Source organism: Strix aluco, chromosome 20, assembly GCF_031877795.1.
Source record: "Strix aluco isolate bStrAlu1 chromosome 20, bStrAlu1.hap1, whole genome shotgun sequence".
Classification (NCBI taxonomy): Eukaryota; Metazoa; Chordata; class Aves; order Strigiformes; family Strigidae; genus Strix; species Strix aluco.
In genome coordinates, this window is record NC_133950.1 from 3837186 (window position 1) to 3851929 (window position 14744).

General features: G+C 65.5%; 1 protein-coding gene across 5 annotated transcripts in view; it reads right to left on the reverse strand.

Annotated features, from left to right (window-relative positions):
* Nucleotides 1–14744, reverse strand: part of ABCA2 (ATP binding cassette subfamily A member 2) — a 36767-nt gene that overhangs the window by 21620 nt on the left and 403 nt on the right. For all 5 annotated transcript variants that reach the window (XM_074845895.1, XM_074845897.1, XM_074845893.1 and 2 more), the window contains exons 2-10: nt 6277–6370; nt 3765–3876; nt 3159–3325; nt 2832–2959; nt 2453–2557; nt 1775–1960; nt 1443–1661; nt 465–796; nt 3–162 (exon numbers count right to left, since the gene is read on the reverse strand). In XM_074845895.1, the coding sequence (XP_074701996.1) occupies nt 3–162; nt 465–796; nt 1443–1661; nt 1775–1960; nt 2453–2557; nt 2832–2959; nt 3159–3325; nt 3765–3876; nt 6277–6370 (1503 nt within the window). The remainder of the gene's footprint in view (nt 1–2; nt 163–464; nt 797–1442; nt 1662–1774; nt 1961–2452; nt 2558–2831; nt 2960–3158; nt 3326–3764; nt 3877–6276; nt 6371–14744) is intronic.

Consider the following 14744-nt stretch of genomic DNA (forward strand, 5'->3'; position numbering starts at 1 on the left):
ACCTTCAAGATGACCTTATCCACTTCAGTGCCCACGGGTGCATACAAGATTTTGGGGTTGCTGGTCATCAAATGCACGAGGAGGCCCAGGTTTCGCTGCTCCTTGCTGGTGAAGCCCAGCGAGCTCATGTTGCCCTGCTTCAGCGCCTCAGGCTCAATCGTCCTGCAAAGGGGGCTCAGGCTGCCAACTCTGCTCCAACCCCAGTGCCCCTCACTGCAGGCAGCCCCCACCCCTGACTGGGAGGGGATTTCACACCGACCACTGGGCCAGCACAGCACTGCCCAGCTCGGGGAGCTTCCCCTGTCCACAGCACAAGGATGCAGTGCAGCATCCCTCTCCCGCACGCCTCATCAAGCGATGGCCAGGGCCCCTGACCACTGTCAGAGGTGAAGTGGGCTCTCCCACACCCCTGTCCCGACCAGAGAGCACCTGGATCCAGTCCACTCCAACCCCGGGGCCCCTACCGGTTGTTGCCACAGAGGATGGGCTGCAGCCCAGCCCAGAGCTGCACAAACGCCGAGAACTGTCCCTGGGGGTTGTCGCCACTGGCCGACCCTCCCCCAGCACCCTCCTCCTCTGCCGTGGCGTTGCCGGCCGTGGCGTTGGTGCCAGCCCAGCCGGTGCTGTTAGCAGTGGGTGGCGGGGCCTTGCTGGCACAGGCTCCCCTTGGCAGCAGCTTGGCCAGCGCTGAGAGGATGTCCACGTCCCGGAGAACCTTCTCCATCTCCACCAGGTCCTCCAGGAGGGCGCGGAGGCGGTGCTGGGTGGCCGTGCTGTTCACCTCGTCCAGCTTCAGCTGCGAGGATGAGCAGGCAAGGGGTCACCCGTGGCTGGGGTAACAGGGCCCTGCTCACTAGCGGGAGGGGACCAAGGGGGACCCCAAGCAGTGGCATGTCCACTGTCTTGGTTAAAAGGTTGGAGCTGTGCCCAGTTGGGGCCCCAGACTCATTGCCATGCATCTGTGGCTATCAGGCAGCGGGAGTGCAGGCAAATGCTGGCAGGGTATTGTTGGGGGACACAAGATGTCCCTCAGGTAGGAAGGATGGTCCTCTGTGACCGCAAGGGACATGTCAGACTCAGGTGGGACAAAGAGGGGGACCTCAGAGACAGCCATAAGGAACTGTGCCACCAAGGACACTGCCAGCGCTGGGGACAGCAGCCTGCAGGGACACGCTTGGAAGATGCTGGGGACACCCAGCCCCATCCAATGGGCAGTGTCCAAGCGGGTGCCAGGAAGAGGAATCATCTGGGGTTCCACCATGGGACTGGGTGGGGGGTGCCCATGTGGGGTAAAGGGGTCATCAGGAGCGGCCGGGCCATGTAACAGAGCCCCCCATCCCCACGCATCCCCCGGTGAGTAGGGAAACCCTGCCCAGGACTTGTCCCTGCCCCACAGCCCACCCACAGCTGGTAGGAGGCACATCCCACAGCCCCGCTCTCACCCTGCTGACGATCTTGGGGGTGTCCAGCTGGTCCCGGAGCTCAGCAGCCAGCTGGGCGAAGCGTTCCCGGCGGGCGGCCCGGCTGCCGTTGCAGGCCAGCGCTCGGTACGCCTGCAGCAGCGGCTGCTGCCTGGGGGCCACGTGCAGGAGGTGGCGCAGCCCCCCCGGGCTCTGCTCACATGTCAGCTGCTCCAGCACGGGCCCAGTGAAGAGGACACCCTACAGGGCAGGGAGCCATGGGGGTGCAGCCCCGGTCGCAGGGACACTGCGATGGTGCCCACCCTGGCAGAGCAGCTGCCCACGCGCCCCGGTTCGCCCCGCGAGGCGCTCACCTCCATCTCGGTGATGAAGGCCTGGGGGCTGTCAGAGGTGGTGGGTGCCGGGGCGGTGCTGGCGAGGCCCAGGGCCTGGGAGAGCAGGCGGAGCAGCGCCGGCCGGTGCGGGGCTGCCGCAGGGTCCCGCAGCGCCCTGTGGACCAGCCCTTCCCGCAGGCTTCTCCAGCCACTGGGGAGGCTCTTCTGCAAGAGGACCAACCGGGGTGGCTGGTGGTGTGGGGGCTCCCCGGAGTCCCCCTCCATGTGTGTCCCCAAGCACATGTGAACGGCCCCACAGCACTCACATCCACGGTCTCCATGAGGACGGGAAGAAAAGGGGATGTGCAGATGGGAGGGAGCACTGTCCCTGGGGGGAGCATGGGTCCCCTGCACCCCAGACACAGGAGGGAACAATCTCCCCACCTCCCTCCACGGCCACCGTCCAGGAGGTGCCATCACCCATTGCAGTGGGAAACAGAGGCACAGGCACTGGTGCACCTCGAAGCACTGGGGGAACCGGTGGCAGCACTGGGACAGGACCCAGCCATTCCTGCTGCTGCTCTGGCCACCTGAGAGCATCCTGTCACACCCCCTCTGCCAGGATGGGCACCCCCAGATCGCCCTGTGGTGGGAAATGGAGGGGACGCAGAGGACAAGCTCTGCCCCACGTCCCCCGCACATGACACCGCTCCTCACCTCCAGCTGCATCATCTTCTCACCAGGGCCAAACCCATCCCACAGGTCTCGCTCATGGGTCTCATCCGGTACCAAAGGAAAGGAACCGAAAAACAGGCGGTACACCTGGACCGGAGATGGGAGCCAGGCTGCTGAGCACGCCAGGAGCACCTGTTTGCCCAGCAATGCCCCAGCACGGGGTGGCATGGGTGGCAGGGCAGAGTAAGTCCTGTCTGGGTTGCCCGCTGACTCCCACCCTGTGGGTCTGGTGGTCAGGGCTCTCGGGGTTGGGACGTGCCCTGCAAAGCCTGGCCCTGCAGCACTGTGCGGTCACCCACCTCCCACAGGTTGTCACCCACCTCCTGCAGGCTGTCACCACCTCTTGGGGGTCATCACCCACCTCCCGCAGGTCAACGCTGGAGCCCAGGAGCAGCTCGGCTGTGCTGTTGGGGAGGGACAGGTTCTGCGTCAGGAAGCGGTGCAGCTCGCCTCGGTCCTTGGCCGCCCATGCCAGTGTGAAGCCAGATCCTGGCACGGAGCAAGGGAGAGGGGTCAGAGTATCCTGCCAGCACTGGGGATGTGGCACAGCCCCACATGGGGACATATGACAGCTGGCCCTGCCTGGCACGCAGCACGCCATCACACCACTGAGTGCCTGGCGGGGGGGCATCTCCACCCCGGCGGCGGCGGGGCAGGCAGGGTGCAGGGCAGGCAGGGTGCAGCCTACCTGCTCGGTCACTGAAGTGGGTCTCCATGGAGCTGGGCTCACTGCTGCTGAGTGCCTCCAGGCGCCGGCGCAGCGACTCCAGCTCCTCCTCCAGCCCTGGGTGCTGTGGGTCGAAGAGGCTGCTCTGCTCCACTGCTTCGCTGAGGTGCTCCAGGAGCTGTGTCACCCTGTGAGAGCCCAGCACCGCCGCAGCGTCAGGGACAGGGACACCTTCCACAGAACTCAGGGGGGACGGGCCCTACGGGTGCACAGGCCAGCAGTGCTGCCTGCCACGGGGCACCACTGCCCCAGGAGCTGCCCCCTCCTGCGCACTGAATCCACCACGCCAGGGGCGCAGAGGAGAGCCTCAGAGCCTCGAGGTGTCCCCTCGAGGTGTCCCCAGGGGTCACCTCAATCCTCCTCCCAGCACCAGGCACCCCGGAGCCCGCGGGGGAATGGGCTGAGATGTCCCCTGCACCCTGGGGACACAGAGCTCTGCAACGGAGCAGAGCTTGTGCCTTGTCCCCAGCGGGGCGGTGTCAGTGTGGGAAGGGGCAGGCTGTGCCCAGGGCCGTGCAGGAGCAGGCAGGGCGGGAGAAGGAAGCGCACGGCGAGGGCAGGACTCACGTGGAGTTGGAGTACTGCAGGAAGCCGAACTCATCGCGCTGGCCGTCGGGGCACAGGGACTGCATGACGGGCAGGATCCCGGCTGAGGTGAGTGGGGATGCCGTGTAGAAAGCTGGAGCCAGCGGGAGAGCGCAGAAGAGGCCGAGGCCGGGGAAGGTGTGGGCAGGGAGGGAAGAGAGGCGGGGGGAGGCAGGGGGCCACCGGAGAGACAGACACTCAGTTCAGAGAGGCACGCGCTGGGCCCTGTGAGCCCTGCAGGAGGTTGGCGGCCAAGGTCAGAGGTCTGCAGCTTTCCCACCAAGGCTGTTCCCGGCTGGTGGCCCCTTGGGGCTGTGGGCAGCTCCCGCCACCCTGGCTCCTGCTCTCTTGCCCCTGGGTGATGGGTCCCTCCCACCCCAGGACAATGCAGACTTCTGCCGCTTCCCCCAGGACAGCTGCCAACCTCCCCGGCCTCTCGGCCCCTCTTGTTAGTAACCTCAGAGGCACCGCTGGATCTCCAGAGGAAGAGAAGGAGGAGGAAGACAGGGAAAACAGAGTAGTCACCCGCATCTCCCTGAACCCCTGGCCTCCCCCCTGCCCGGCTGCCCCGACGTCTGGCTGCTGGAGGTGGGTGGAAATGGAGACACAGTGAGGGGGGAGATGGAAGAAATGAGGAGCAGCAAGGGGACAGCAAATCTTCCCCCCCCTCCGCCGGCGCTGAGTCATTGTCCCTGCCGGGGTCTTTCCACATCCTTCCCTGGGCAGGGCAAGCCCAGAAGGGCCCTGCCCAAAGGGGACCAGAGGTTGTCACTGGGCAGTGCCAGGCAGGGAGCCTGCTCTTGCCACCCCAGCTGGTGACCCCGTGGTTAGAGGCAGGTCAGTGCTGATAGCATGGCCGCGATGGGCACGGGCTGGTGAAGATGGGCTTCTGGCAGGGACATGGGACAGGTGTAGCATGGGATAGGCTAGCAGCCTGCTGGGGTGATGGGACAGATGGTGGTGGCCACGTCACACTATGGTGACAAAGCCAGATGGGTGGCATCTTGCTGGCCTCCAGGCTCCTAGTAGTGCCACGTCCTGGCTCATCCCAGCTGCAAGGGGCCAGGACAGGGATCCAGTGGTGGTGCAGGGGTGGGAGCCATCTCCAGCCCCTTGGGGACCAGCGTGAGGGGGGCAGAGGCAAGACTGGGTGACCACAGGCCATCACATGGGTGCCAGCACCCAGCAGGGTCTGCTCCAGGAGGGCGGCAAGAATCATAGAATCATTTAGGTTGGGAAAGACCTTTAAGATCATCAAGTCCAACTGTTAAGAAGGGGTAGGACAAGCCTCCACCTGGTCTGGATCGCCGGCAGCAGACCCAGCACCTGGGGAACCCAGCACCGCCAACCTGCTGGGGACACCACCACGGGCTGGTCCCGGCTGGGCAGCTCCCAGGAAGGAGCAGGCAGGGGCCACTGTGCTGCCCAAGCTCATCTTCACCAGCCACAGAGTGGATTAGGCCAGAGTGAGTTGATCCAAACTGGGCTCTTTCTCCCCAAAATACATGGCTGGCAGAGGCAGGGGAAGGGGGGGAGGCACCCACCCGCCCCACCAACTTACAGACTGGCGCATGCAGTAGAGGCATGGAGGGCAGGCAGGCAGGGGAGGTGGTGGGAAAGAAAAAGAAAACGTGAGCAAAAAGAAAGAAAAAACAAACCAAAAAAACCACACAACACAGAGCGCACATCAGCGCCGGGGCAGGAACCAGGGCAGTGCCCGCCACTGCCTGCAGCCGGACCCGCGCCTGCAGCTGGGCTCTCCCTCGCTGGCACGTGCTGAAACACAGGCTTGGACCGTCGTTACAGCGTCGCCACCACCGCTGCTGGCTCCCAGCACGGCCCCCCAGCCCCACGTGCGCAAGGGCACCCACCGGAGTGGGCGTCCCATGGGGCATCTCGGTGCCATGTGGAGTCGTGGCGAGTTGGTGGCTCTGCTCCACTGCCTCCTCCCAGCCCGTGGGCCCCAGCAACCACAGCCCCAGCTCTGGCTGCACATCTCCAGGAGCCTCCAGCTCCAGTCACATTAATCTGTCACCTTGCCAGGGCCCCAGAGCCCCCCCATAACCAGGAATGGGGCTCCACGCGGTGCATTTCCCCACCAGCACTGTGAGGGAGCCCTTCCCAGCACCGCCCCGGCTGCTTCTCAGGCACTTGGGGGACCACGGCTGCCTGAGCACCATCCAGCTCCATCTCCCCTTTCTGCCAACAAAACACCCCTGCGGATGGCAGCCACAGGCTGGTTGGTGCTGCCACCCTCAGGGAAGCCCCCCCTCAGCTGTGACTGGCCCTGGCTCTCCGACCCTGCTGTGTCTGCCCCACCAGCCCTCTCCTGCCGCCCCTGCCCAGCGATATGTCCCCCAAAAGGCCCCTCTGGGTCCCCACCAGATGTCACCCCTCCACCCCCCGGCTGTCCCCGGGGTGCTGGAGCAGCTCTCCAGAGCCTTGGGGTGGCCCCAAGTGCAGGTGCCCTGGACACCACCCTTCTGGCACTCACCTTCCTTCACAGGGATTGTTGGCTTCTTCTGCCGCAGCCCCAGAAGGATGAAGAAAAGCACCAGAGGGATGAAGATCTCAAAGGCCAGCACCCACTGGGGATGACACAAAGCAGAGGGATCGTGACGCCTGGGGACAGGACCTGGCTACCAAGGAGGAGCGTGTGCAGGACGGGGGTCCCTGGGGCACCGTTGCAGTGCAGCACCGTGCCCGTGTCTTGCAGGTGGCTGGTGGCACCGTCACAGCTCAGCCAGAAGCAAACAGGTCCCCGGGCACCTGAGGACCTCCTGCTTGCCCCTGCCCGCACCCTGCCCGCTCCACCCTGCTCGGGGGCCCCTTGGGACAGGAGGGGCTAGCACAGAGGGGATGGATCCCTACTCCAGCAACGCAAACAGGGTGCTGGGGCTCAAGTCCAGCCCTGATGAGCCACTACAGCTGGGGCTGCCCAGGTGAGATGACCCCAAGTCCCTGTGGCCAGCAAAGAGTCACAGGCTCCCATCTTGGCAGTGCCCTCACAGCCAGCAGCTGCCCAGCATGACACACCCCTGTCACTGGTGACACCGCTGGGTCCCAGCCGCAGGGCGATGCAGGGGACAGGCCCCCACACTGTCAGGGTGAGTCTTGGTTTGGCCAGGCCCTGGCACCAACCAGCTCTGGGTGCAACTGGGGGGCAGCATGGGGGGTCCTGGCACCCCCCTTGTGCCTTCCCAGAAGGCCACAGCTGTGCGGGATTTCCACCAGTGGCATATGGTAAATCACAGCAAATCCCCAGGAATCCCTGACCCCAATCTTGCAGGCGGCCCAGGCTGGGCTCTGTGCCCGGAGGCCCTGGGGATGGGCATCAGCGCCTTCAGCCACCGTCAGGAACGGGCAGCCAGCACGCCTGGCACACTGCCAGCGCAGCCGCTGCCTGTTTGCACCGTGTGTGCCCAGGCCACACCACGGCCCCACTGCCCCTGCTGCTGAGCACAGGGGAACTACCGTAGGTTGGGAAACTGAGGCACGAGGTGACGTGAGCCAACCTCAGCTCGCTTCAGGGCCAGATCAGACCCCGAGACCTCCTGCCACCACAGGCAGGGCAAGCCCCAGCTCTGCTGCTGGGAAAGTGCCCGCTACAGCACTGGCACCAGCCCAGTCACCTGCAGAGACCAGGTGCCAGAGAGGCTCCCCAGCAGGATGGGAAGAGAGGGCTTTAAAACGACAGGGGCTGCCTGGAGGGACACAGCTGGCAGCAGGTGACAGGGTCAGGCCTCACCCATGGGCTGCAAACGCTCTGCAGCCCAGCCAAAGGCAGTGAGCAGATGGACCCCCACCCCCAGCCCTTGCTGGCACGTGGCCTCGGCACTCCGGTGGGCACCATGGCTGGCAGAGCTGTGGGACGAGCACGGCTGAACCCATGGGTGCCCCCCAGTGCTGCCCTCCCCACTCCCACAGCTGCTGATTTTGTGGGGGGGGGATGACAGAGATTGGAGGGGCCAGCAGACACCTCAGGAGTGGCGTGGCCAGGGCTGGGGGGATCCCCATCTTTCTGGCATCACCAGTCCCAAGCACAGTCCCTGGTGTCACCGTCCCTGTACTGGGAGGCTGGCAAGGGACACCCCGACCCACTCTGCCCACCCCGTGGCTCCTGCCCTGCCGCTCGCTGCCTGCACCCCCCCCACTGCCTGTTTACCAGGCGCACAATCGGGCCTCTGTGCCCAGGCGCCTGTGGGACCGTCCCCCACACCCACGCCAGGCCGTACCAGGCTCCCTTGGGGACTGCCGGATCCTTGGAGGGACCTGATTGCTGTTATTTATTTTTTTTAAAGTGGGTCATTGACCTTTTGCTCATCTCCTTCCCCAGAGATGTCCCCCATCCCTGATCCCCTCCTGCACGGCCGCATACCCCAGTGACAGGGCAGGCTGTCCCCCAGCACCGGCACCTGGGGTGACACAGTGATGGGCAGACATGGCAGCAGAGCAGGGCTCACCAGCCCGCACCTCTGGGACTGATTTTGTCCCCTTGGACCCCAGGTCTGTCCCCATGGGGGCTTCCCAGGCATGGGGCGGGGCCAGGACTGCCCCACCCCCATAGTGGGGCAGAGGCATGAGCACGCAGTGGGGATGGGAAGGGGAAAGGATGCTGTCCCAAGGGAGCCTCAGCCCCCTCTGGGGGGGGCACCCAACACTGGCACAGCCCAGGGATGGCATGGTTCCTGCCTGCAGGTGCAGGACACTGGGGGACATTTTGAGATTGTGTGAGGAAGCAAAGCAGGGAAAGGCCAGGATTCAGGCAGCTAGGAAGGAAATACTGGGAGGAGAGGGACAAGGAGAGAAGGGCCAGTGCCTGCCAGTAGCTGGCCATGCCCTGCACCAACCAGGGGGATCTGTCCTGTCCTCTCACCCATTCCCTTCCTCACTCCTCCCTTGGTGAGGGCTCTCACACGTATGTCTGGGGAGGCTGCAGGTGCAGCACCTGGAGTGTGACACAGGTCCCAGGGGCTCTTGTGCCCAGGTGACAGTTGCTGGGGGAACTGGTGACAGCTCCTGGGCAGCGGCAGAGCTCAGCTGCCAGAGGGATCCACCCCACACATGCATGTATGTGTACATCCCCCTGGCACGAGTTCACCTCGACCTGCCAGAGAGGTGAGCAGGATGAGGCCATGGGTGCTGGGTGCATCTGCCTGCCACTGCCATGGATGTGGGGTACGCATGTGCCCACTCGTAACCCACGTTCAGCCCTGCCACCAGCTGAGAACGCGGGGACAGCCAGATCCTGCCCGACTCCCCTAGAGCAAGGGAGGCAGAGGTGGTTGGGTGCTGCTGGCAGGGTGCTGGCCCCAGGCAGGGGGACGCTCAGCTCCCCAGAGCACTGGGCCAGCACCTCCACACCTGCTCCCACCCTCTGCCATGCTGGCAGATGGGAGTGGGGGGCCATGAAGAGGATGAGCTGGGTGAGGGCTACAGGGCCCGAGCACGAGGCAGCAGCCCCGGCTGGGGACACGCAGCCGCCACGCTGCCTGGCCAGAAGCACTGACAAGCGCCATGGGACGCAGCGAGAGCAAACAGCCCGGCCCGGCACAGCGCTCCCACCGAGCCCACCCTCCGGCCAGCACCAGGGGCAGCCAGGAGACGTGCTGAAGCCAGGTTAGCACAGCCACAGGGCCAGGGACTTTGGCAGAACAACTCCGCCGCTGTCCCCAGAACACGGCAGTGTTCATGCCCTGACAGCCAGGCAGGCAGAGGCAGCTCTCTACATCCAGTGCCACCACTCAAAAGTCCACTCCATCCCTCCTGCCTGCTCCCAGAAATGCCCTGGAGCCCACAGCCACCACCTTCGGCCAGCACGGCACAGACAGAGGGACAGCCAGGGGCTGGGAGCTCCCACCCACAGACCCCCAAGCCGGCAACCCCAGTGATGCCCCTGCAGCCCAAGCCCCTCTCCCCGTGGTCTGGCACCTGTGAGAGGATTCACCAGCCCTGAGGCAGGTGAAGCAGCACCGAGCACAGCCCAGGGCAAGCCCGGCCTCCAAAACCACCATCCTGCACCCACCAGAGGATGGGGCAGGGTATGCCTGAGCTCCTCCCTGGGGAGGAAGGAGAACTGCTGCCTGCTCCCTGCCAGCCTCTCCTGCAGGTCCCAGAGCCGGCAGCAGCAGGTGCCAGCCCGCAGAAGCCCCAAGGGATGGGGCTCAGCTCCTGGAGAATCAACACCCCAACTATTCCAACAGCATTTTAAGGCTGGAAGAAATATCTCAAACTTCTTGATGGCTCCAGACTTTAATCATTGTTAAATACCCACTTGCGCACAGCTGGGAAGTGCAGGCACGTGAAGCCACGGTCACTGGGAAGGATGAGTGCCAGAGCTGGCGGGTGAGCGAGGCCCCGCGGCCGGGCAGACACACGGGGCCAAGCTGAGCCCTCACCCTAGGCCAGTCCTGCCCCCCTCACCCCAGCAGGGACCCAACCACAGACACCCACTGATGGTCACCACCCAGCTGGGCACCTGCCAGAGTTCCCCAAGGTCGCCTGTGCCTCAGCCATGGGGACAGCCAAAGCTGGGCCCAGGGGCTGCCGCCTCCCCCACCAAGGCCTGGCTGCCATCACCCCTGCCTCTGGTCACACTTCCGCTCAGTGCAAGTTGTGCCCGTCACCTCTTGTCCCACTGCCACCTGCCCCCAGCACGGTCACACCCCCACCCCTCACACTCTGCCCTGCGGCCCTGGCACGGCGGCCTGGGGATGTGCCTCAGGGAAGCTGGAGGAGGAGGAAACCCCCACTGGGGTTTGCCAACACCTCTCCTGAGCCCGGTCCCACTGTGCCAGAACCAGAAGCCTCGGGAGAGCCGAGCACAGCTCTCCCCCGAGCCAGCTGGTCACCAGCATGCCAGGCCGAGGGGGACAGACCGTCAGCAGCAGCCTGTCCCACGGCCCCGCAGCAGCGCTCCCGCACCGGCACAAGGCACTGGGCCACCCTCCCGCTGGCACAGGGTGCCCGGCCCGAGAGCAGGCGGGACTGTGCCACAGCTGCAGCGTGGAGGAAGGCGCTGGCTGCCCCGCAGACTCTCCCTGTGGGCAGGGAGCAAAGCAGAGGCCTGCAGGCTCAGTGGCTCATGTCCCTCTGGGCCACTGTGGCCACCAGTCTCTGCAACATGTGCCCCCACGGCCACCGTGCGAGCAGGGATTCACAGGGACGCTGCCTGGCACCGCTGCGCAAGCACCACCCTGCCAAGCCTGCGCATCCCCCTCCACCTCCTCCACGCCAGCTGCAAACAGCGCGGGGGCAAAGAGCACCCCGAGCTGGGGCAGCACCCGATCGATGCGGGATCCGGCACCAGCCCCACCCAGCCCTGGCAGCAGGACCTGGCAGCACCTCCACAGGCACAGGGTGCCCTGTCCTCCAGGGACACTGCGCCCCGGCACAGGCGCTGCTGCAGCAGGGCCCTGCCAGCAGGGTGAGATGCCCAATACCCCAAATTTCAGCCTTTCTTATTTTGGAGGCATCAAGATCCCCCCAGCTCCGCCTCCCACTGGCCAGGGAGGAAGGAGCAGACCTGCCAGGACAGCTCCTTGGCGTGGTGGGACCTTCCTAGCTCTTGGCCAAGGAGCAGAAGGCACAAACCCTGCACAGGGCAAAGCAGCCACGCCACTGCTTGGCTCTCCCCTGCCCCACATGCATCTTCCCCCCACCAAGGCCCACACCACAGGAGCCCCACCTGCGACACCAAAGACCACCTGGAGCCTCAAGCTCCTGCTCTCCATTCCTCTGAAAGAGCCCCAAACCTCCAGCACTTCCCCAGGGCCAAATAAAACGTGGCAGCACACTTCCATCACCAGCATTTCAGAGCCAGGAGCTCCAGCTGCAGTCACCTTCCTGTCCCAAACGTGTGGGCACAGAGAGCCACAGGGAAGGCAGCTGAACACCCCGAGCTGTGCCTGCAGTAACTTTCTGGAGATCACCTGTTAATTCTACATCCAACATAGGTTTAAACCAGCTACCAAAAGCCATCGGGGAGCCCATCCCTTAAGACACACACCACTGAGCTCACTCCCCCATCCCAGCAGAGCCAAGGTGACCTAGACAATGGCACAGCCTGCACCGCCCAGGGCTGCCATCAGCACCCCAGGGACTGCCTGTCCTCAGGGATCCACAGCCCTGGCTTCCCTCCACCGAGGGCCACTGATGCTGTTCTGATCAGACCCCCATCACCCCAGGGCTCCTACCTGAATTTCTGCCCTGGAAGTAATAAAGTCACAGCCAAACCCCAGAGCAGCCCCAAGAACAGCTCAGCCATGCTGGGCAAAGTCTGATGCTCCCACGGGCTGGGCACGAAACCTTACAGGGCGCCATGGGATGGTGCCCAGCCACACCCTCGCCAGGCTGCGGGCGAGCGGGTCTGGTGACAAAAGGGGGTTACGGAAGCAGGTGACATGTGGCGCTGTGGGTCAGGAGCACACCTCACACCTCTCTCGAAGGCCGACTGGTCGCACAGCCTCCCTGTACCACTACTGCTGCACTCTCATGTGGACCAGCTGAGCCCTCACCAAGTGCCTGTGGGCAAAGTCTGTCCCGAAACTACCGCTGCACCTCGCTGCAATGCTGCTCCCCAAACAGCCCCTGGCGCCAGGGATGATGGGGACCCCCCCAGGGCCACCAGCATTCAGGGGCAGCGCAGAGAACTGGCCCCAGCTCTCTTGAGTCCCAACACCCTCAGCGAAACATGAGGTGTCTGCTCCCCAGCCCATCTGCAGCACCGGGGCTGCTGCTGTGCGTGTTGCTGGGAGGAAAGCGCAGCGCGGCGAGGCACCTACCCCAGGGCAGCACCCTGCGGCATGGGGCTGTGCCAACGGGCAGCTGCTGGCAGGGCAAGGGCACGTACATACCACACTCCCTCTGTGAGACTGGGAGAAGCCCAGCAACCCCTAACTCCAACCCCCCCGCAGTAAATCCCCAGCAGGGGAGGGGTCTCATGCTTACCCCCCTCCCGGCTCCAATCCCCTTAGCCTCTGCCTGCTGCAGCAGGATCAGTCCCTGTCACAGCAGGATCAGCCCAGTGGGATGCGGAGCTGGTTTTGCTTGGCGAAACATCCAGCTCTGGATGGAGCCAGGGCAGACCTGCACTGGGGAACCCACCCACAGAGAGCAAGGCAGGCCTGACAAGGCTGGGCTCCGGCATGGGATCTGACTCTGCCCTGGCCAGCCAGCACCAGCAGCTCTGCTCTCGGGCTGCGGGGAGAGGGCAGTGCTCCCCAAGTGCGGGCAGGATGACGTCCCCTGCACAGACAGGGAACACAAGGTGAGAGGTGACTGGGACTTGCACGCAGCAGGAAGTAGGTGACACGCAGGACACACACATCCTCGGGGCACAACTGCCCCAGAGGCTGCACCAAATCCATCCATGAGCTCCCGCCCAGGCACACGGCTGGTTCTCCGCACGCCCCATGCACACATGGCATCGCTGGGTGGGACAGGAGGTGCTGGTCCTTCCCCTGCCACCCTGCCTGCAGCAAGCGGGGCACTCCAGCGATGGTCCCTGCACAGGGGGGTGACCGGGTGTGGGCTCCTTGTCCTCCTCCTACAGCTGCAGCTTCCTGCGCTGCACCCCAATGCTGCCCACAGCGTCAGGGAGAAATGGGACCCCAAAAGCTGTGTGCACACCCAGCCTGTCACCTCACCAGCCACGGCATCTGGGCAAGCTGCCAAGGGCCAGAGGATGCCAGGGCACAGCTGTGCCAGCCGGCTTGCCCTCAGGGGCAGGGGTCCATGGCACACCGGTGCGGGGCAGCCCCTCGCCATGGCCATGCGGCTCTGCTCAGGGTAAGGAGCGTGGATGACTCAGCCAAAGAGCATCATCCCCCCACCCATTTGGGGGCACCGGGGCTGCCCATGCAGCAGGCACCTGCCTGCAACGCAGGCCTTGGCGCCGCCCTGCCCACCCCCTGCCCTGCCGGCCCCGGCCCCGCTGGTGCTCCGGCCACGGGGACAGAGGAGGGCCCAATGCTCACAGGCTGCCGGCGAGGGAAAGGAGGCAGGATCAGGCCTGCAGGATATTTGGGAGGGGGAAGAGGAGAGTGCACTGCCAGCTCGGGAGCAGCACTTCGTTACCCTCCCCCACCCTCTAAAAATAACCGGCTCCCTCAGCCCAGCGCACCCATCCCCCTGCCTGCACCGCTGCCCGGGGTCCCTGCGGGCCGGGGTCCCTCCCCGGGCAGGGTCCCTCCTGCCTGCCCGGCAGGATTGGGCAGGTAAGCCCTGCCCAGGAGCAGCCAGGCCGGGCAGGGTTACACTGGATTCACGACCGCTGCAGGGAAAGTGCCCCCCTGCCTCCTCTGCCAGCCCTGGGAGGGGAGCAGCCCCCCGGGAACCCCACGCTCCTCAGCCTCACACCTAGAAAGCGGGAGCAGCTCCTCTCCAGCCCACGGAGGAGGCAGCTCTGACCCACATATGATTTGGAAACCTATTTATAGCCTGCGGATACCGAGGGCTTGGGGAAAGCTCTCCCACCCTGCAGGGGCGGCCCTGGGGACCAGGGACCGGGCTGGCAAGTGCCCGGGGCGATTGGGACAGGAGAGCAGGCAGTGCCGGGGAGGGAGATGCTGCCCAGGGCAGAGGGGTGGGTGGCAAACAGCCCCCAGCCCACGGCCCTGGGCTCCTCCGGCTGCCACAGGGCCCGGACGGCTCCTACGGCCGCGGGCTGGAGCAGGGCAGGAGAGACCCAACTGTTGCTGCCCCACGAGGGGAGCCGCCGGGCTGGGCCCACGCCGGGGCCGGGGACCGACGTGCTGGCAGCCGGGGCGCTGCTCGGCCGCTCCGGGAGGGGTCGCCCCCCTCTTGCGCCCCGCAGCCCCCGCGGGCAGCCCCCGCCAGGCCCGCACCTGGCACCGCCCCTCCGCAGGGCCCGGCGGCGCGGCGACAGCGGGGCCCCGGGGGAGACCCCGGCCCGGGGTGGGGGGTGGAGGGCGTGGTGCGAGGGCCCGGCTCCGCACCCCC